This window comes from Babesia bigemina (assembly GCF_000981445.1).
Source record: "Babesia bigemina genome assembly Bbig001, chromosome : III".
Classification (NCBI taxonomy): domain Eukaryota; phylum Apicomplexa; class Aconoidasida; order Piroplasmida; family Babesiidae; genus Babesia; species Babesia bigemina.
In genome coordinates this window covers 2,355,453-2,377,428 of record NC_027218.1, presented here as the reverse complement: position 1 = coordinate 2,377,428, position 21,976 = coordinate 2,355,453, and the positions used below count along the sequence as shown (strand labels likewise).

Here is a 21,976-nt window from a genome sequence, read left to right as displayed (position 1 = left end):
CGGCGCGGCTGCACCCTAGCAGCTGCCTTCCACGCGTTCCGCGCAGCCTAGCACACTCAATGTTCGCGTGGTACACGCTAGGGTGGTTCGTTGTCGCTTGGTGCAGATGCCTCCGGCGTTCGCGCGACCTCGGCGCCTTCGTGGCTCCGGGGGCTCCCTTTGTCCACGATGGAGCCATTGAGGCGCGTATGGTATCCGCGCTGGGTGCGAAGTCGGCAGGGAAGGTCGCTCTTTACACCGTGCGTGGCGGCCAGTGCTTCCTACCGCGGGAGCAGCTGGAGCAAAGGCAGCTGCAGGACGAGGTAGGCGACGCTGCATGAGCTACGTAGCGTCTTTACCATCGCTTGACTTCTGTTCAGTGGCTGGCGTTGTCCAGGATCTTCGGTTTTGCGGAATATTCGTTGGGAGTGCTTGCGCATGCCGAGCTGTTCACCGGCGCCGCCGGGGGAGTCGCTACCGACGAGCATCGCAACGAGCTATACGAGTTCACCGACCGCAAGGGGAGGCGGCTGGCGCTGCGAGGTGACGTCACGCCGCAGTTCATGGCGATGCTGCGAGACCAGGGCGAAGCTGCAGGCGGTGCTTCGCCGTGCGGCGCTGTTGCCCCCAGCCAACTCTCCAAGTGGTTCACCCTCGCCGATTGTTGGCGCTACGAGCGACCGGGGCACTGCCGACGCCGCAACCACCTGCAGTGGACATGCGACATCGTCGGGGTTCCCGGGCCCGAGGCTGAGATCGAGCTTCTGACGATGCTGGTGACATTCTTCCGCAAGGTGCGTTTGAACGTGTCGCGTTTTAGCCAACGACGCGGCAGATTGGATTGACGAGCGAAGATGTGGCTATACACCTGAGCCACCGGGACATTGTGCCGGCAATGCTGGGTGTTCTGGGAAAGAGCACGTCGGACAGCCAGTGGCTGCACGAGTTTCGCAAGGTGCTCGACAAATATCGCAAGGTATCGCAACCGGAGTTTGAGGCCATGCTGGCATTGCTGGGATTCACTCCGGCAGAAACTGCCGCGCTGCTTGACCTCATCGCCAATTGCCGCACCCTGTCCAGCATCGAGGGGGTATTCCCCGCCGATGCAGCATTTGTGAAAGTGTTACGGTGAGTATTTGGCGCATCATTTGGTCTTATTTATGGTGCAGGAGGATAGTAGAAGGACTGGAGCGCGCCAAGTGTGCGGATTGGATTACGTTCGACACGAGCATTGTGCGCGGGAGCGACTACTACACGGGAGCAGTCTTCGAGTGTTTCGACCGGTCTCACCCTCAGAGTCGCGCACTGGCCGGAGGCGGACGCTACGACAACTGCTTGCCAGACCTGCGTGGCGATGAACGGCAACTGTCGCATGCCGTGGGTTTCGGCATGGGCAATGTGGCCATTGCGGAGCTCCTGCGGTCACGGTGGGTCTAAGTTACCATAATGCTTTCATGTGTGTAAGAGGGCGGTTTGCGCCGTGGAGCCTCGCTGACGTGGTTGTGTTCACTCCGCCATCTGGTGACGAGCAATCTACGTCGAGCGGCGGCGACTTGCAGCGCGTGCATGACGTGATTGACGGACTACGCCAGAGCGGCCTGCGGGTGTACCACTACTACAAGTCCAGCAAGTGGCAGAAGGCGCTGGATTTCGCAGATCGCGTCGGCGCCCCAATATTCGTCCACCCGGACGTTGGCACCAGCGGCGTGGCATACCAGGTGCACCGCCTTGCTGACAGGTCAAAGGTAACACAAGCTATTGGAACTGAGTTCAATGAGTTGCAGGTTAAACTCGACGGTGACGACTTAGAGCGCGTGGTTGACCACATACGGGGTCAGGTTGCGGAACATGTGGAGCTACAGAAGACCTGACTTTACGGGGTGATCACGGGCTGTTCAGCGCACCAGGTACACGGCTACAGTGCTTGGGAAACGGTGTCACATTATTAAAGTTCCGATTTCTCCTCGGGTTTTTCCTCCACGAAGGTGTCACATGCAATCTGGTGTTTGTCTTTCATGTCCCACCAAATCTGTTGGTTGGGGATCTTTTCGTTGCCCTTCGTGAGCGTGTTCCAGACTGACGGGCGGGCCTTTTTCAGCGTGATGGTGAACCGCCCCATTGAAACTGGAGACACCCTGGTCTCGTCTTTGATAACCTCGTCGTAGAGCTCCAGTTCCAAAATGTACTTCTTCTTTTTGTCCGATTGGGTGCCCATGCTGACATACTTCAACTTGTTGCCTTTTACCTCCAGCGACTCGTCAGATACCACCAGCGCCCCTGCTGTTGTATGTCACTTGATTTGGCTGCACTGAGTCTCACCTGGGCTGCTCCACCTGTTGGAAAACTTCACGGCCAGGAACACCTCATGCGGTGACTCCGCCCACTGGAAGGCGACCTTGACGACGTCCACTTCGTCGTAGTGCTTGTTCAACAGCTGCAGCAGCTCGGCAGACTGCTTCTGGACGGTTTCCACGCTCTGCCTGACGCGGTACGAGAGGTCGACGCCTGCACGTGTTAGTCGTCCACCTATTATGACCCACCTTCCTCGTGCGAGAGGAGCACGATCTTCTTGGCGAGGTCCCACCATCCGTTGGAAATGCACCTGTCGACGTCCCTGTAGCAACATTAAAGGTGGCTGTGGTGCGCTTGCTAACCTTTCGTTCGGCACGTATCTGTCGGTTTTGGAGTAGATGGCCGCCTCCATGTTATTGTACTCGACGGGCTTCAGACTCAGGTATGAGAACCACTTTATCGCCGGCGTTATCGCCGCCGTGGCCAGTGTATAGAAGGCCAATAAGCTCTGCATTGTGTTTCAGACAGTGGCGGTTCGCGAGATTCAGCGACTACTTGTTGCGATGTGCGGCAGTTACCGTGGCTTTACCGTAAGCGCACGGTGTGTTTTGATGACGATGCAGTCCGCTGTAACCGGAGGGTTATCTTGAGGCCTTAAAATGACGGTAGCTTCGCTCGCGCCACTTCAGTGTCTACACATCCTTCTGCTGGAGGCCTCGATATGCCTCTTATGGTTGGCTATATGTCAAGTTTAATTACCGTCGCGGTTAACAGGTAATTCGCGCGCCAATGTGTGACGCCTGCTCTATTTCGTGGTGGAGTACGCGCATCGTTGTAGCCCTGCTGGCTGCGTGACCAGACCCGTAGCTCCACAGAACACGGCGGCTGCCATACACATTTACTGTTAGGAGAAGATCATTGGTATATACAAAGTATTTTTATGGTTCTACCGCACAAGGATGGCCTGTAAACCACTTCGGTGCCGATGTCCAGCTTAGTAGAAACGGGGCGAAGACATTAGACACCGTAGTTGCAACCTGTGTAACGGTCTCAGCCGCTCGTGGATACGTTTCTAAGGCGTTCTCTGAGTTCCTTGAGTGACAGCTTTTCCGCAGGAGCCTGGCTCGGTTTGGCCTCTGCGGCAGCCGTTCCAGTTGCCTTGACATCCTGGAGCTCGTCCTCCGAGACTACAGCGATTTCGTACTCGTTACTCTCGTGTTCTACTGGTTCGTACGCGCTCGAGGTTGCTTCCGCTGCTGCTCTTTCCTCCTCCAGTGCCTTTTCACGCTCTGCCCGCTTCTCCTCCTGCCTCTGCAGGCAGTAGTTCTCGTTGCATTCAGGGTTGCAACCGATCGAGTACGACGGGAAGTAGTCCTGCAGGGAGTTGTAAGTGAGCAGTTTAGTGACGTTGCCGAACTGGAGGATGTGTTTGAGGGCGTTGTGCGCCAGCAGCCCGGCTACCACACCCATGGTGGTGGGCAGGCTGGCCGTGCACACATCTGGCCTTTTGATGGTGCTTTCGTCGCCTTTAACAGCCACAATGTACGGGGGCGCGCACAGGAAGCATCCAGTCATCCCCGGTATGCACGTCTGTATCTGCCCGCTGGTTGCATTTTCTGCCACTCCCGAATTCATCCAAATCTGGTTCGCCTGGCAGCATGCCTTGTTGATTGTGACCCTCGCAGCGTAGTTGTCGACGCAGGACAGCACGAGGTCTACCTGTCCACCGCCAAGGGCGCCGCTGCATATACGTTCGTAGAAGGTGGAGTAGTCCTTGCAGATGTTCGCATGGACGGCGTCCACTTGAACTTGCGGGTTAATCGCATTGAGTGTCTGCTTGGCAGCCTAGAGCACGTTGTGTCACATTGGTGTGATGTCAACATTACCTCCACTTTGGACATTCCAACCTGCTTGGGGGTGTAGAAGAGCCTGTTCATATTCGCCAGCTCAACGTCGTCGTAGTCGAACAGGATGAGCTTGCCGACTCCACACCGCGTCAGCATTTCTGCAACCACGGCGCCCACTCCGCCGACTCCAACGACGAGCACAGTGGACCGGTACACCCTGCTGTAGTCCTTGACGACTCCCATGCGCTCGAGCGCCTTCAGCCTCGAGGCAGGGTCATCTTTTTGCGACGACATGGCGGACCGGTGATAGAGTTACGCCGCCACAATTGTAGCCGTGCTGCTGTTATAGCATGCTATGGCTGTAACGTTCCAGGCAGCTTGGGTGTGTAAGGCGCGCCTCTCCACAGTAGCGTAGCGTTGTCGCTGCCATTCCTGGTGATGCACCTTAGTCGGTCTCATGAGTGATCTCCACTAGTGTTAGAAGGCTTGTGTGTGGTATATTCGGTGTGCAGTGGCCCTAGGTTGGAGCAGCATCCTTCTTGCGATGCTTCGCTCCCCTCGAGTACATGTTATGTTGGTGTACAGGGCCGTTACTAAGCCGTTTTGCTGCTTGTTTTGGCACGAATAACGACATTCTTCGAGTTATGCTGCGTATAATAAATGTGACTCGATGTGTCTTCTGTTGAAGCCGTTAATTCTCTAGACACGTGCTGAGAGGTATGCGCATAAAGACGTGCCATCGACCTTTCCATGAGTCCGAGTCTTGCAAGCAGAGACATAGGTGTTTGTGAGTAGCAGAAGCCGTGTCTAGTGGTTGGAACACTATAGTTTTCTGGCGCCCTGCGCATTTACGAATAATCCCACCGCCATCAGGTGCTGACTATAGGACGGTAGACAAAATGTCTGATGCTTTTGAGGCGCGTATTGGCCTAGTGTTCCCCAAACAGGTTTGCTTTTTATTGTTTTCCGTATTGCATTTTATCGTGCACTGCCCAATACACTGGCGCCCGTATGTTTCAAGGGTATGCCACGTCAGATGAAACGTATCCCGCAGCTATGATTAATCACAGGTAGCATGTGTTGTATGTTATTGCATAGATGTGTTTTCAGATGTTACACTTAAAATTTTAAAGGTTAGGCGCGGCCTTCCAAGCTCCTAGCAGTTTTTAGCGTAGTCCGTCGATTGTAGGAAGTGCCAGTTCCCCGCTGCCATTCGGCAGACAGACACATGAGTTCATCTAGGCATAGATGGCGGCGCAGAGTCCAAGTACGAATCGTTGAGCAGGAACTCCTCTAGCGATCGTTCCGACATCCCTGCGAACATGTGCGGATCATGTCCGAACGCGGTGGGTCGTGGGTAGTGGTTGCGCACGTGCTCCGGCCTCGGCTCATGGTAGGAATGCATAGGAGGCATCGACCTTTGTGCGTTTGTGTTGCGCCCTCCACCACGCGTCTTGTTCGCTCTCATCTGGGTGCACTTGTCGATTTCCTCTATGTAGTCTATGCGCTGGGTCATACCAGTTGGAATGGTCGGGTGGTTGTTTCCGGCGTAGTAGTACGCCTTAGCCGCATCATACGTGGGATCCTCCGGCTTGAATAGGCCGTTGATGATATCGCCACGAATATCGCCGACGATGTGGGCAAGCACGCTGAGCGTGCCCGACACGAACCCTCCTACAAGTTGCGCAGCATCCTTAGCGTCGATCGTTGGCAGCGCGGCTGTGTGCTCCTTTATCTTGTCAACCATACCCTTAAACACAGACTGGCTCTGCAACATCATTGTCTAAATCCAACCGTGTACTTACCCGCTGCGCAGAAGAAGCCTTCATCTGATTCCTGCCCTTAAAAGCAATGTGAACGCCGTTACCGTGCGGCATACGCTGGCCTGGCTGCGTAATAGTCGAAGAGTTAGCTCTGGAGCGATACTGCATCGGTGTGGTCGGAGCCCTGGAGGGGGTGAATGATCGTTGTGCCGCATGGTAGGTAGGATACACTTCAGTCACATATGAGCTTGGTGTAAAATTTCTCCGTGACATTCCTGTTCCCTGTCTCGGCATTGCTGACGGAGACCTGTCTGGCATAACTGCACTTCTTGTTAACGAGCTGCTACGCAGTCGTGGCTGAGGCAGCACCGCGGTCTTCATCCCGCTCCCAGGCATCAGCTTTGTATGAGGCTTATATTGCATCGGCGACATCACAGGGTTACGTTTAACACTCGATGCGCCATTTAACATGCTTGCAGTGGCACACCGCGGCATCATCATGGGCGCCCTGCTCCCGGGGTCGGGCTTGAACGGGGAACGCAGCGTATTTTGCGGTGGCTCCATGCTGCGTGACACTGTGTTTTGCCTGCGGAACACGGTTCCCGTGCCATTCCTCGGTGGCATGGTGGCACGCCCCGCCGCCATTGATGGCGGCACCGCCGTCTTGAACGGGTACGCTTCAGCGCGATACTGCATTTGAAGTAGGGCGTTGGGCGGACTCTGATGCTGTTGGGGTCTCCTTGCAAACGGTCAGCGAACGCTTATTTTGCCGCTGAAGTTCAGTTCTAGCAGTCGACGCGGGGCATTCGCGTCTTCCGCAGGCGCCTTGTCGTCGGCCGAGTAGGCACTATGTCAATATTTTTCAGATCGATATGACCCCTTAACCTCGTTGCCCCGGCTATTATACATCCGTTGGCAGGTAATTAGGGCCGATGTGTATGTTTCTGCTGTTGCAACTCGTACCTTTACGGCGAGTCGGGATGTGCACTCGGAGGCATCAAGCCGCCTCTGTGGGCGTCCGTCTCCAGGCAGCCACGATTTTTTCTATCTGTTATATTCGTCTAGTCATGTGTTGAAATACTGCTACTGCCTATTTGGCGTAGTTGCACAGCTCCGTATAAGGGCTTATCGCAGCTGGCGCGGTCAACAGCTGTGCAAGGTGCGGCGGTGTATTGGTTCATTTCGAGTGTCTCGTGGTACACTTGTGCGTCGATATTTATATTCGTAATGTTTTTGGTTTGTCCAAGTTTATTGGTGTCTTACGCTCTGCCGTCATCAGACACACCCTAGGGGCAGTGTTACCGTAAGGTTATAAAATGGTCTTTTCGTTTCCGTCTTTCTGTGTTTACGCCATCAATTCGTGGGATTATTGTATCTATGCTGTTCAAAAACTGCTTTCTTTGCTAGAGAATGCCAAGTTGCGCTATAAAGGCTGTGTGGCCGGCGTTATGTTGCCCTCCGTCGTAATATAGACTTAATTTATTCCTCTATATTACCAACCGTGTGGAGGAGCACCAATTAGCTCATAGGATCCGCATCTAATGCGATGCATTTAAATTCTGTCATTTGTGTCGCCATGGTTTGGGAGCTTTGTCTTTAATATAAATTAAGCACCCATTTACTTTTTGTATCCGCTGCTGGAATGCAACGCTCGATATAGCTTCTGGCGTAGTAATCAGGTTGGCCGAACATGCTATGGGCGGTGCCAGCAAAGTCAATTCTCACAATACTGTTGTTCGTCAAGGAAATTCCGTGCCACCCACCTCGACAATTATAGCATACATACGTTTCTAGTTGTCTATGGTCAAACAATTTACCGCATCATACGTATCATTTGCCGTGTTTAAAGAACGCAAACAGATTGGCAATGGAGATAATACGGTTACAGTGATGTGTTGACTGCATGAGGTTACTAGACATACACGTAAAGGCATGCGATTTTCAGAATATATTGGACACCGTTGTGGATGGTGCTTCCATAATCCCGTGGCACGAACATAGAATGCTGCTGGGTGCTGCTCCCGTGAAATAACAGCTTTTGCGATATTTATATTCCACGTAGCCAATTAAGCTACATAAGGTCCTTGGAAGGGAAGAAGGAGTAGGGATTGATGTCCATCTCCTCGGTAATATGCGTAATTTTGGGTGCGTCCAACTCCGACCTGGGGATGAATCTAAGTTTTCTGGTACCCAATAGATTCGAGAAGTAGTCGTGCCATTTCCTGAAGTCCGGAAGCGGATGCGTAGCGAGGCAGTAGATAATGATGGGTAAACCGATGCCTACGACTACACCACCAACTATTTTTACTTTACGACGTACACAACATGAACATACACAATCCAAATATTTACAATCCTCACAATTGCTGCAATAGGTAGCAACGGGGGGATCTCCATTGCATTCACAATTTTTTTCCGGTGTAGAGTTAACCGGTTCCTGGTAAAACTTTCCATTCGTCATCTCGAACCGGAGAAAACGCAGCTAGACCTTCTGAGGTTTCCTTCAAGTAGCGACATACGCGCTTCCACCGTGCGTTCCATGATACGCTACGCTGGCACACATTGCAAATCCACAAGAAGCACCGGTGTTGAAGAGTTTTGTTTTTAGCAGTGAGAGATTCACGTAAAAGTCTACTGTGTAGGATTCACTAACGCTAAATACGCTCCACGCATCACTTAATTCGTGCAGCGCCATGGGTGCGTTACTGGCTGTCTACATTGCCTGAGGTGTGGCGTTACAATGTTAGCCATGGCTACAATTTTGCGCATAAATGTCTGCTAATTACGTCTTCCACGGCACGTCGTGTTGGACTGTCCCTTGGCATCACAAAGTGTGTAGCCCATAATCACGACACTACACATCATGTAGACACGCACACACAATCAATTAAGTGATATCCTGGCATTCATCATATAAGTTTACCCCTTCGGTAGGATTGCCATGTTCGGCTGCTAACGTGAAAGAGCAGTTTCTTTGCTCAGCATTCCATCTAGAGCATGGGATAATGCCATTGACTTACACCGCTCCACCCCTACTAGCATGCCATAACACCAATTCAGCAATGACTTTGTTGAGCTCTTTATTCCCTAGGTTGCTATCTAGGTGATGGAGTAATTGTTGTATGCAGCAGCTAACTATGAGGTGGGCAACTTAGAATCCTGACTAAATGCGTTCATTACTCGACGCCTTAAATTCTTCGCTTTGTCGGGGTATGTGTACTCGGCGATTACTAATAAAACTAAGAATACAGGAATGCTAAACATCGAACATAATCGGGCTATACACCAACGACACCCACAAGTGAACCAATTTTTACACCTCGCAGAACCCTTATGATTACATACTCCTTGTTTGCGATGTTTGGCTTTGTCTCTGCATCGTATGCAGCTTGTACATTTTCTACAGCACTGGGAACAGCAGTAACAGGATGTGTCGTCACATATATTTCCACATGTACAACATTTACATGGACCTTCCGCTGTACAGCCTTTATCCCTGCAGCACTGAGCATTTGTATCTTAACATTTCTCGTATTTACATTCACACTGCTTAGCTGTCGACATATTCCACACATTACTTAACAAAGAACCTGCAAACCAATGAACGGCCTACCCACACGGTGGTGACAATTGTAGGTGCACTATCCTAGCGACAGCAGCATGCGTGTGTATCGATGTAGCTTCCGCTTGCCAATGCTATCTAGCACTCTGGACGACCGGAAAATGACTCCCAGCATCTTGAGTTGAATATGCATGGCAGGGTATTTAGAATAGGTCCACCAGACTCTACAATGCCCGGTGCATGCCAAAGTTGCGTTTTTCAGACGATGGTTCCTTTCTGTATATTTCTAACTAAAATTGCGGGCTCTACGCTGCTCCTGAGTACCTCAGTATTTCCGCTTATTACTGCGAAGTGTGAATGATGTGGGTAGTTGATGTGACAGTACATTGTTACATTTGTGACCAGAATGCTGAGAGCATGAAGTCTCGATCTAATCGTAAACCACGGCTACTGATGCGTTACTACCCCCTCTAGTCCTATAGCGTTCCTGATATATTATCCAGCTTAGCATTGGCATTACGAATCAGTTGTAATGCCTTTGCGGCCAATATCGACATATTTATCACACTAGACTTCGGGTTGAAACACTGCTCGTAGCTGCGCATCTATACACGTTGGATTAAAATCCTCTACTTACTCCTAACACGAATGTCTCCTAACATCACCAACTACTACGTCTTGCCATCACCACAGACAAGATCAACCATAGACATCGACGATCGTTACAAGTATCGATCAAAACAGCATTGTAAGTATGCCGACATATTAGTAACGGTTGCTTTTGTAATCTCCGTAATTATCACCCTTAATTGATATGGGATGGTAATAAACAGATCACTCTTGCCGCTTTTTTACAAAAGTATCGCCATTTGCCACTGTAATACATCATGAAACTATTGTTGTTTACTGTATTCAACCAATAAACCTGCTATTACACCTACTCATACATATTATTCAGAGATGTGATGGTGGCAAAGCATGGATTTCTATACACTAAAGTTTTATATCGGGTCGTGGATACGAATTTGCACATGGCTACATTACTACAGATTGGCCATTTGTTATACAATTTCGCATTATATCTTACGTTGTGGAATTCCCCGCCGCTATGTAAGCGCCGATCTCTGGGCTTTTTCGAAACACTTGGTGAGAGGGTTCATTTGGGAACACTGTTATGGCGAAATGCTAGTATATGAACTATAATGACTTTAGTTTTTATATTGTACATGCCATATCCCTTGGTATTAATCTACCCACAGCAACGGTTGACGTATACAGTCTACCAACTACCACCGCCGTCATGGGTAGCATGATACCATTGATTATAACTGTAGTCGGTTTTCTGTCATGATAAATGCTTAAAAGCAGCATGAGCGAGTTTATAACGATGCCATTATTAAGATTCGAGGTCAGCACCTCCTTGAGGTGAAGCAGATTGGTTATGGACTAAGTGGCTTTAAACTTAAGTCACCATTGGATGACTGGAAAATTTCACCGTATGCATAGCTGTGTAAATGGACGTAAAGGAGGTGCCACACGTTGTGAGGAATTATGCAAGAACGTTGCCCTTTGTTCTGCATTGATCATTGGGTACATGACAAGTCGAGTTGGGAAAGCATGTTGGCCTTCAAGGCCATCTACGGTGTATGTAGAACATGGGAAGTATGTTCCCACCTCAGTGCGTCTATTAGTGAGTGTTTACGGCTATTGTTCTGGTGAGTTAGAGAAAGAATACTATGATGTAGGTAAGCATGGATTAATCAAGTGATGAATATGTATGACCGATTATAGATGGCTGTGAACGCCTGTTTTAAATAATCATCATAGCAACGTCGAAAGTTTGTAGTGCCATCATTCAGAGGGGATGCTGAATTGGCACCTACGAACTCTGCGCATGATTTCACACGTTTGGAGTACAAGAAGCTTTTGTACAAAATATGTGGGACTGTGTAGTTATGTTGGCAATAAATATGAAGATGTTGAGGCAAGTTAAATGAACTCGACAGTCGGTACAATTAGATGCGTTATCATGCTACCATGTTTGTGCCGCAGCATACGGTAGTAGGGTGGCGTGACCTGATGAGTTGTGGTCTACATTATCAAACAAAATATAATAGATCCCGATTCCATGGCCATCATATTGTTTAGTCGCCTCATCAACGCATGTAGTGGTACGAATGCTCAGTCAGTTCTCTGGGATTGCGGACCAAGTTTGCATGCTCATCTGGATGCACAGCGCATTGCATGTGTGGATATAAGCTCCTTAAACTATGCCTTTTTAAATATGGTGGAACCTTGAAACATATTGTCTGTTGCCGTGGGTGGCATGGGAGTGAAGGCGGAGGAGGATGGGGGAGGCGGAGAAAGGGACGAACACGTGTGGATGTGATAGGAAAAAAGAAAACGGTCACGATAAAGGGCCTTGCGATAAATCACAATGTCCGCAGTGCTATTCTTGTTGTCTTCCTGGATGTGACGAGTGTAAGAAGCAGTGCCAGAAGGATGGGAAGTGTAAATGTTCTAATGCTTGCTGTGGTTGTCCGACTAATTGTTTTGACAAGCCGGAATCTGAAAGCTGCAAAGGAATAAAAACTGGTTGCCAGCGTTGCCTCACACGATGCAAAGAAGGGGGACAGTGTGCATGTCATTATTGTAGCTGTGGATTCCAATGTAACGGCGTAATTTGTAGTTGTTGTAGTTGGTGCAATCCTGGCAAATGCCCCGGAAGTAATTGTGACGGCTATGTACTCGGCAGATGTCCGGATGGATTGTGCCAAGGCCATGTGAGATACGACGGAAACGGTGCCGTTCGTGATCGTAAGCAAAAACCCATCATCCAGTGCGATGAATCGCACATTGACTGTCGCCCCGGCAATTGCAATAAGTGGGCCCGTGGAGAAAAAGGAGCAAATGGTTTATGCATCCTCAAATGCAGATACTGCGGCACAGTATGCGGCCAAGATAGATTTGCGCGCTGCTGCACGATAGCGCTACCCTTAGTTATCATTGTGTTGCTATTCCTTATTTTCCGGTTTATGTATCCCGAGAAGTACCACGCGATTATGACTAAAATACGTGCCACATTTGCCAGCTCCCCTAGGCACTCCGCCAGATCCCTCAGTAATCTCGTCGGTGACAAAATTCCCGAGATGAACACTGACCGCTACCCCGCCGTCCCTCCAAGGGCATACGCTGGCTTGGCGTAGAAGACGTAGTGTTTTAATATCGCAACAAATGTATGTTAATGTAGTAGCAACACACGGTAATGCTATCTTAGTACCGCCTTAGTATCACCAATGGTACTTGCGTGAGTCGCAATGTTAACCTAAATTGACCAACGACTGTTGCTGTTGTACTAAGTTGCGCCGTTATAGCCGCTCTCATGCCCTCCACATTCATGGCACTCTACGTGTTTCTAAATACGCAATGTATGTCAATGCTCGCCCAGCTTCCGTCATGGTGATCGGTTGGCCCTGTTGCTTCCGCTGACATTCTCACCCACACCCGGCCCACATGGCCTTAGTGTAGCAACGTCAGATCCAATGAAATCTCGCCATGGTCCACCATTACACTTTGTGGCTTAATATAGATCGTTCTATCTCTAAGTTAATTTTTGGAATTTGCCAGCACCTGTGTCGCTTTGGGGGCCTAAACATTTAGAACCACATCGTCTTGATCCCCTAAATATTTATGAAAATAGGCTTACAATGGGAAGTGTAAAATGTTGCTGATGTCACCTATTCATGGAGCAATTTATGTCGGCCCAATAGGTCCTTGGTTGATTTTGGGCTACGATGCTCAAACTGTTGTTCACAACCATCTGTTATAAGTGATACGCTTTTCTCGCTTCACCAATGAAGTAGACAACAGCAAAAACTCGACTCCCAATTCACCATCTAAAATGTAGAATAGTGCTTAGTGGGTGCGTTGCAGTTTTACGAAAATCGCTCTGCCATAGCTTCAGAGCCAACCCCAGTAGGGGATGAAATTGGCTCTCAATAAGCTCCGGGGCGCTCTGCAGGTGGCGTTTATTTGGCATGAAAAAAGGAGTAGAAGAGTTGTGTATACCACGTTTCTGGGTTTGGAGGGGTTTATTGAGATCGATATGGAAACAGGGATGGAAGGCATGGTGGACAAGCTAACAACACGACCGAGTTACAGGGACAACAAATTCATGAGGTGGGCGTGATACTCGTAAAATAGGATCAATAGTTTGGACAGACCGAAGACTGATGAGGTGCTTTGGGGTTTATTTTCTAAGCGTTTTAGAGACTTATACATGTCAGTAAGTGGACAAGGGATTGCTGCCAGGTATGGTAACAAAAGGTGAAAATGTTACCACGATTAACTTATATCAAACGTCATAATAATGGCTACATAGCTGTTAGTATGTTATGCAAGCCAATGCATTTCAGGTGGGAAATTTGGATGGAATTGGTGGTCTGTATAATCGGTTGAAGGAGACGCCAAAGAGGCCGCATTGGTTAACCCCATTCAATTTGCCGATTATTACTAGATGCGCTGTCGACATTATTCCTGAACATTTCACTGGCTGCCCGTAGATGCACAACCATGAGACATTTTACAATACGTCATTAGACAAGCGTTTGGCCATTAATGTCTGACGCCATCAGCTAAGTGCGATAACATAAAGTCTTGGAGTTAATTGTAAAATGCGATGCAAAAGGGCAATTTGCTTACGATATATTCGCGGACGTCTTGGAACGCTCGAATGCGAAGGATGCATAAATCGAACAGCAGGATGAGGATGAAGAGTGTGGCCATGATTACGGGAACTGTGGTAGCTGGGGCAGTGGTAGCACCTCTAGAAGCCTGGGCAGCTAAGTAAGCACGGCGTATACGTCCCCTCTTACAACATGGACATGCACAGCTTTTGTTGGTGCATTTATTACATTGTTTCTTGCATACTGGAGGATCACATTGGTCTCTCAATTCGCCTATTGTGCGCAGATGGTAAAATTGTTTACAGTATGTGCAATTTCCACTCTGACACCTTACACAACACCAGAAACAGCAACTACATGACTTGGTCGTAATACAGTCCTTATTACAATCCGGACAGCGCGTCTCTTCACTCATCTTCCCCCTATTTTTCTCCCTCCTCTACCTACAAACATGAACCACTTACGTTAGCCCCGGACACTGAGCGTCTTCCATTGGCGCTCCACCAACAACCGGGTAGCCGCCATCCTGTGCACCGCCATGGATGTCACAACTATGCAGATATCACAACATAGTTACTACCAAGGTGAGGCATGTGAACGGTATCCATGCCGTAGCATGCAGGGCAGCTTTCACTAGTTGTGCAGTCGACTACACCCGTCACTAACCATGCGACGATGCCATCTCCTGACTGCTGTTACGTTTATGCACTAATAACGGTCTAAGTGGGCTATCATACATGGTTAATACGCTTCTCATCTACACCGTTACCATCAATGTCACATAACTTCGCCGTCCATTGGCCATCATTTCAGAGTCCGGGAACCATCCATTGCCCAGCGACTCACATTGCGGTCGTGGCAACTAGTATCACGTCAACTACATAATGACTCATGTGGCACAGCACTTACCAGCTGCCTACTTAGGTGGCCAATTACCTAGCTTCACAGTGATATGACGTAGCCACCTCTCACAAGTAACCAACGTGACAACGCATTGACGAAATTAAGGTTGGCGTTATGGTCACCACCTTGATCAGGTGTTAAGTCACCACCTTGGTCAGGTGATAGGTCACCTCACTGCTCATGACATTGATCATCAACGCAATCATCACCCTGTCTACAACATTAGATGTGAGTTGCCAGTTAGGTGATCAATGGAATTTGGATTACGATGTTTGCGCTAACAAATTGCTGAGTTCAGCTGTAGAACGCGATGCAGAAGGGTATCTTGCGGACGAGGAAATCGCGGATGTTGCGGCCCACGGGAAAGCGGAAGATGCACAGGTCGAGCAGGATGATGGCGACGATGATGGCAACGATGACGGCGGCGATGACTTGGGGGTCAGGGGAGAAATGAGAATTGTTTTCTTGGGGCTCATCTTCGGGAGGCGATGACAGCGCTAGACTGGCTTCAGGATCCTGAACACCGGGGGAAGAAAGGGTGGGCGGTGGAGCGGGGGGACTGCAGGTGCCAGGCTTCTCTTGACTTTTACATGTCTGTTGACAACAGTTACATTTACATTTATACTCCTTGCCTGCACATTTTGTTTTACAACCGAAAGTAGCGCAATTGTAAGTTGGATCACTGTTAGTTTCGCGTTTATGGCGATTTAACCAACATCCACTGCAACCTACGCCAGTCGTACATCCGTCACAACACCAGGGACAACAGATACAATTAGGATACCTACAACTCGTACCACATGTACAATTCATCCAATCCATCCCCCTACTCATCTTCCCCTCCCACTCCCAGTCCCCTCAGCCTGCAAACATGTCAATCACTCAAGCAGCACTCACCAACTGCAACACGTACCACTGCCGCTCCCAGTCCCCTCAACCTGCAAACATATCAATCACCTAGCAACGCACTCACCAACTGCAACACGTACCACTGCCACTCCCAGTCCCCTCAACCTGCAACCATATCAATCACCTAGCAACGCACTCACCAACTGCAACACGTACCACTGCCACTCCCAGTCCCCTCAACCTGCGAACATATCAATCACTTAAGCAACGAAGTCACCAACCACTCATCAACACGCACCGCAGCAAGGGCACTGACCGTCTCCCATCGGCGCTACGGTAGCAGCAAGATGATGACCATACAGTGCACCGCCACTCACATCACAACTATGCAGCTATTACAACTGAAGTACAACCAAGCTAAAGCATGTCGATACCATCCAGGCCGTGGCATGCAGGTTAACCAGTGCCAGATGGGCAGCCAACTGCATCCATCACGCGCCGTACAGCGTTGGCGCAGCCGCTTCTGAATGTCATCACATTTGTGACATGAGTGCCTATGTGAGGCACATTTATTGGTTAATACGTTCCTCATGTTCGCCGTTACGATCCATGCAACGCAGCCACGCTGTCCACTGTCCATCACGTAAAAGACGCAGCAGCTTCCATTGCCTAAAGACTCACATTGCCTACACTACAACTCCTAGCTCGGCAACAACATAGCAACTCACCTACTATGGCCATCGCCAATTGCCTGCGTTGATGGCCAATCAACCGGCTTCACAGCACTTGCTAGGTTAGATGCCGAAGACATCTCTCACAGGTAACTCACAACTCAGCTTACCGGATTCAGTCATATTTTAAGTGGGCTACATGAGCCTGGTTATGCCTTGAAGCAGTCACGCTTTCCTCTCACCACGGTGCCATAGATGCTGCAGTAACACAAATAACCACTAGTGCTGTAGTGCGATCCATCACTAGGCAAGTAATGACTAGATGAATGAGGTAATGATTATTAAATAACAAGCTGACCAATAGGGTCCTCGTCGAAGTAGTCGACGTCTTTGTAGAGTGAGAGCATCTTCCGGCCTTTAGTGAGTAAGGCCTTGACATCGATGAGGTGAGAAGCCTTGGTGCGAATAAGGTGTGATCGGATGTGGAGTACGTCCAGGCGGTACAGCATCGTGTTGGCGAAGATGAGGAATGCGAGAGACCAGAGTGCTACGATAGTGAAGATGAACGGCTCCCGGATGCCGTAGAGGAAATTGTCCATGGCGGTCATGAGTGATGCGATAGGGCCACCGTTGACAATTTCCTGCAGCTTGGCGATGACATCTGAACACGTGAGTTTAGGCTGCGATCCCACCTCCGGCGGCGTGAACCCGTGTAAATAGAGGAGGGGCGGCGCAGTGGAACACAGGTAGAGGGATGAACACTTGGCGTAATCATGCTTCTTGAGTTCATAGTACAGTTTTTCAAGTGACTCCCACAGCCTGTCCGGCAGGTACACCGTCCAGCTGAGGTAGGTGTGGGCGAAGGTATGAGAGTACAGGGCGTAGGCCCGGTACGTGATGGGCGAGCAATGTGGATGGCAGATGGTAGCGTCACTGCTGCAGCCAACCAGTGTGGACAGAGTGTCGGCATGGTCATGTTTGGAGTTGTGGATGGTGGTGAGAATCTCGGACCCTCGGATGCCACTGACAGCTTGGAGGTCGTGGCGACCAAGATGGTCCCAGTCAGGGCAGTCGGGGTGTGGAGTGGAGAGGGATTTGCCCAGCGGAGACAGGTCCTTTTGACCATAATCGTGCAACTCGATACCGAAATGGTGGAAGAACGACACAAGCTCCCCGGTGGTGCGCGGCGTCCGCCTGGTCAGGCCGTTGAGGTAGGACGCCAATGTCAGCAGGGGATCACTACCGCCGCAGCTGGGGGTGAGGATGGAGGAAATGACATTGCCTTGTTGCGATGACTTAGGCAAGTCTTTGTCTCTGAATCCCATCCTTATCCTGCTCTTGTGGCACAGGTTGCACGGGTCGAAGGGGTGAGTCTTGAAGGTGGAGTCCCAGCCGTCAGTCAGGAAGGACTGGAGGGGGGACTTGGAAGAAGTGATGTCACTGCCATATTTATAATCCTGCCATCCACCACTTAGTTTGTCCCTCTTACACTGCGACTTGAGGAACTGCAACTGGTAGTGGCAGGCGTAGACGTAGTCACGCAGCTGGCAGAGGAGACAGGCGGGGTCGGGGGAATAGCGAAGCTGACTGTAAACTGATTCCAACTTAAACTCTTTATAGGCTGCGCAATCATCGCGATACTTAATTCTGTAAAGTACGTTTGCCGAGTAGAGACACGTCTCAGTCAGTTTGGCGGCGACATGGGAAGCGTCTAGAGTGAATGGTTCCCGGATGACATCCAGGGCATCTGTGTTATTACTCATCAAAAGGTCTTTCACATGCTCCGTGATCATCCAAATATACCCTGATTGATTCAATCCGACGAACCAGAACAGCATTTCCCGGACGGTTTTCGGCGGGGGCAGATGGTCTGAGGTTGGGGGAGGGGAGGTAGGTGGAGGGGGTGTGTCAGGGGAGTAGGGGGTAACGGACCAGGGATCACGGCAGACGTATGGATTAGCGAAGAGTGGAATGCCACGCTCCGACGCCAATCGGGGCGGGTCAAATGTGTTCGCATCTTGTTTATCCCTCCCTATGGCCGTAGGCAACCTATAGGAAGGCCCGTAATCATAATCTTCAAGAGATTCTGGCACAAGAAGTGCGGGTATATCGATGGATATGTCAAAATCGGGGAGAATGGGGTCTGGCATATACTCCGGCTTCACGGGAACAGACTGTATTTTCACGTCAACTTCGGGTGGAGATGTAATGGCATGTCCCGTCATACCGACGTCTGGAATATTAGAAATTGCTGTAGAAATGTCGCCGTTGGGTTTGTACAGATCCATATCGCTTTGTGCTACTGGTTGAAAAAGTTCCTCTTCGACGTTAAAGGGCTCCAAAACTTCATTACCATTGAGCAACGTTTTTTGCTGACGATCATACAATGACGCTACTAGTTGCGCTTCTGACCGTATCTGCTCCGCATCTTGTTTTTGTTGTTTTAAAAACTCTTCAGCATCATGCACTTCTTGGCCCTCAATCTCCACGGCCCGTTGACCGTCGAAAACGACTTCATTGTCAGCATCTGACACTTCCTTGACGTCAAAAGTATCGGCGGTTTCACCGTCTAAACCTGTTGCAACTGACGTAATTTTAGCATTCTCATGCTCTATCTGTTGCATGGATTGGAGGGAATCTAGTACAGTCTGTTCGTGTTGCTTTTGTGATAGTTGTATACGTTCCTTATCGACGTCTTGCCTATTTTTCAGATGCAATATTGTATCGTTATACGTTTGGTCTTTTTTTCGTTGTTCCTCTTCACATTGACGTTCCCATTCCTCATGTCGTTTTTCCATATATAAATCACTCGGCGATTTATTCCAAACCTCTCTACCATCGAGAGCATGAGATTGCAATCTATTAACAGCTTGAAGGCGCCGTGTCAGGTTTTTCGGATCGTATGGGTGGTGCCAATTAAGAGTACGACCTCCAGTAGAACCAGCGATGTTTTCGTTAAGACGGATATTGGCAGAAGATATATTTGCAAGCAACTGTCTTTGTAGATCGTTTTGCATCTGTTGTTGCATTTTCTGTTGTTCAATCTGTTCTAAATTTTCATTAAATTTATTTAGTATGGTTTGCATATTTTTGTCATCTCGGTCTTTTTTTTCTTTCAATAATTTTTCGTAAACCTTTAATCGCTCTTCGAGTTCTGGATCCACCATCCTTGTATCACCTGCCCCCGCACCCCCTCCAGATCCACCTCTAACTGTACCAGCACCCGGGCCAGTGGACTTCGTAGGTGTGGCGCTTTTACCGGTCTGTACCTCTTGACCCCTTGGTTGACCAGAGCCAGAAGCACCCGCCTGCCCAACTTGCCCCGTACCACCACTGGAACCAGAGGCACCATGTGACGGAGTCCCTGGGTTGGAAATACTTGGGGGCTGAGTGATTACAGCGGTTGTAGTAGTAACAAATTGTGAAGCTGGAGAATCACCGTTATTTGAAGTCATACCTGAGGCACCCGGCGAACCGGGGGCTCCAGCAGCACTGGGGAGAGGGTCGGGAGGTGGAACACCTGGTGCCGCAGAATATACAACACCTGTAGAAGAAACAGGATGTTTACCCGGAGAATCACTGCCCTTTGGAATTGTACCCCCGTCACTTGTCGGACCAGCGGGGCTAGGGGCTGCGGGAGCACTAGGGGGAGAGGCTGGAGATTGAGTTTGTTGAATCTGTTGCTGCTGAGCAACTTGCTTATGTGACGTATCTTGAGACTGCGACAGCTCCGTTGGCATTTGACCTTTAGCCCCTGCCGAGCCTGCGTCTCCTTTATAACCTTTGGCGTCAGACGCCGGAGCTGCAACAGGATTTGGTGCTTGTAAACTTGAAGACCTATCTCCACTCTGGCCCTTTTGACTTTGCCCCCCCTCCGCCTTCTTGCCCTGGTTCTGCGCTCCCTCGGATTTCTTGCCCTGGTTCTGTGCTCCCTCCGCTTTCTTGGCCTGGCTCTGTGTATTTTCTACATTTTGAGCTTCAGGCTGCGGGCTGTCGGTTTTCGTCACCTCGGCTTTGGTGACCACAGGCTTTGTAGACTCAGTTTTCGTCGCTTCAGTTTTACCGGCAGTCGGTTTAGTTGCCTCCGTTTTAGTGGCAGTCGGCTTCGCCGCCTCGGCTTTGGTCACAACGGGCTTGGCAGCCTCAGTTTTGGTGGCTTCGGTTTTAGTGGCAGTAGGCTTCGCCGCCTCGGTTTTAGTGGCAATGGGTTTACATGCAACTATATTCTTACCTTCCAATATATCTTTAAGCCTTCCCAGCATTTCATCTAGCTGGCCGAACTTTTGAAATATAGGATCCCATTTATTTAGCTGAGTAAGACTGGGCCACACGCTATGATTGCTCCCGTCAAAAATGAATCCATTGGGATAGAGTTTATCCTTGGCGTATGATCGAAGTGTAGATATGTCAACACTGTGAGGGATCATTTCACTCAATACGCTTGCAGCTGTCGGCAAGTTGTCTCTGAACCACTTGGCGGCCACTTTTGCAAAATCTTCTTTTCTTGTAGGCTTAATTCCTCTACCGGTAACGGAAAACCCCGCGGCTGTCAGTGTATCAATGTGCCCATGTAGGATTTGACAATGGTCCTTTAGATCTTTCCAACATATTTTGTGTTCTATTAGGCCTGTCTCCAATGCTGTTTTGAATGCACCTCCATCATAACGGCTTTCCTGCATCACCAACTGGCAAAATGCGTAAACCAGAAGGACAGCGTTCCCAGTGTTGAAGTTATTCCACGGTTTTCCCAAAGTCGTCAATACAACATTTCGAAAATGATCATGCACTGCTTTGCCACTTCTATTGACTTCTTTATGCAAAATTTTTTTTAGATCAAAAACTAAAGCGCTCCCTTTCACACTACTAAGCTCCACGGGGCTGAATCCGCAAGGAAGAATGTTATTACCGGATGTCAAAAACTTCCGAAAATCACCAGAATTAGTGGACTCTGAAGCCCAATCCCCGCCGCCAACATCTGTATACGTATCATCCACGTGGTACTGCAAGTAATATAATGCAGCGAGGAACTTAGGAATGCATTCTAAAAGTGCATCGAGAATATGATTTTTATCTCCCGTGTTAACGTTATAATTACCTAGTCTCGCAACATCTCTAGATAACAATTTAGTACGTAGCGTGGAGACATTGCTTAGGAACGTATTATATTGAAACTGCAATGCGCCTTTATGTTTCGACATTTGCTGGAAATAAGGCGTCAACCGCTGCACAAACGTGGCGCCAACATTGTTCTTTTGACCTTGACGGCCGTTCAACCACTCCAGGAACTCAAAGCACTCCTTAAGAGTGCTAATCCGAATTTTTGTCATTTTTTGTACTTTAAAGGACCAATACGCTATGTTTACATAACGCCAAGTCTGGCGAGCAGAAGGTGTCCACCAGGACACACTAAAGGGGGGATATCTCT

The 21,976-nt window shown here is 49.4% G+C and overlaps 8 protein-coding genes across 8 annotated transcripts; 2 read left to right on the top strand and 6 right to left on the bottom strand.

The window, feature by feature from the left end:
- Nucleotides 1-59: 59 nt before the first annotated feature.
- Nucleotides 60-1,850, top strand: BBBOND_0309480 (HISTIDYL-TRNA SYNTHETASE, putative; the record flags this gene model as incomplete). Its single annotated transcript, XM_012913777.1, has 6 exons — nt 60-302; nt 360-773; nt 815-1,107; nt 1,149-1,406; nt 1,445-1,724; nt 1,764-1,850. The coding sequence occupies 6 exons, from the start codon at nt 60-62 to the stop codon at nt 1,848-1,850; spliced, it is 1,575 nt and encodes a 524-aa protein (XP_012769231.1).
- Nucleotides 1,851-1,924: 74 nt separating this feature from the next.
- Nucleotides 1,925-2,785, bottom strand: BBBOND_0309470 (hypothetical protein, conserved; the record flags this gene model as incomplete). The annotated part of the gene is made up of 3 exons (XM_012913776.1): nt 1,925-2,256; nt 2,299-2,519; nt 2,634-2,785. The coding sequence occupies 3 exons, from the start codon at nt 2,783-2,785 to the stop codon at nt 1,925-1,927; spliced, it is 705 nt and encodes a 234-aa protein (XP_012769230.1).
- A 536-nt stretch (nt 2,786-3,321) lies between these two features.
- On the bottom strand, nt 3,322-4,412 carry BBBOND_0309460 (ThiF family protein, putative; the record flags this gene model as incomplete). The annotated part of the gene is made up of 2 exons (XM_012913775.1): nt 3,322-4,116; nt 4,158-4,412. The coding sequence occupies 2 exons, from the start codon at nt 4,410-4,412 to the stop codon at nt 3,322-3,324; spliced, it is 1,050 nt and encodes a 349-aa protein (XP_012769229.1).
- A 940-nt stretch (nt 4,413-5,352) lies between these two features.
- Nucleotides 5,353-6,577, bottom strand: BBBOND_0309450 (hypothetical protein, conserved; the record flags this gene model as incomplete). Its single annotated transcript, XM_012913774.1, has 2 exons — nt 5,353-5,886; nt 5,924-6,577. The coding sequence occupies 2 exons, from the start codon at nt 6,575-6,577 to the stop codon at nt 5,353-5,355; spliced, it is 1,188 nt and encodes a 395-aa protein (XP_012769228.1).
- A 1,375-nt stretch (nt 6,578-7,952) lies between these two features.
- Nucleotides 7,953-8,342, bottom strand: BBBOND_0309440 (hypothetical protein; the record flags this gene model as incomplete). Its single annotated transcript, XM_012913773.1, has 1 exon — nt 7,953-8,342. The coding sequence occupies one exon, from the start codon at nt 8,340-8,342 to the stop codon at nt 7,953-7,955; it is 390 nt and encodes a 129-aa protein (XP_012769227.1).
- A 5,083-nt stretch (nt 8,343-13,425) lies between these two features.
- On the top strand, nt 13,426-14,005 carry BBBOND_0309430 (hypothetical protein; the record flags this gene model as incomplete). Its single annotated transcript, XM_012913772.1, has 3 exons — nt 13,426-13,622; nt 13,665-13,728; nt 13,859-14,005. The coding sequence occupies 3 exons, from the start codon at nt 13,426-13,428 to the stop codon at nt 14,003-14,005; spliced, it is 408 nt and encodes a 135-aa protein (XP_012769226.1).
- Nucleotides 14,006-15,325: 1,320 nt separating this feature from the next.
- BBBOND_0309420 (hypothetical protein) lies at nt 15,326-15,865 on the bottom strand (the record flags this gene model as incomplete). The annotated part of the gene is made up of 2 exons (XM_012913771.1): nt 15,326-15,663; nt 15,820-15,865. The coding sequence occupies 2 exons, from the start codon at nt 15,863-15,865 to the stop codon at nt 15,326-15,328; spliced, it is 384 nt and encodes a 127-aa protein (XP_012769225.1).
- A 1,027-nt stretch (nt 15,866-16,892) lies between these two features.
- Nucleotides 16,893-21,878, bottom strand: BBBOND_0309410 (hypothetical protein; the record flags this gene model as incomplete). The annotated part of the gene is made up of 1 exon (XM_012913770.1): nt 16,893-21,878. One exon carries the CDS (start codon nt 21,876-21,878, stop codon nt 16,893-16,895), a length of 4,986 nt encoding a protein of 1,661 aa, XP_012769224.1.
- Between the last annotated feature and the right edge of the window lie 98 nt (nt 21,879-21,976).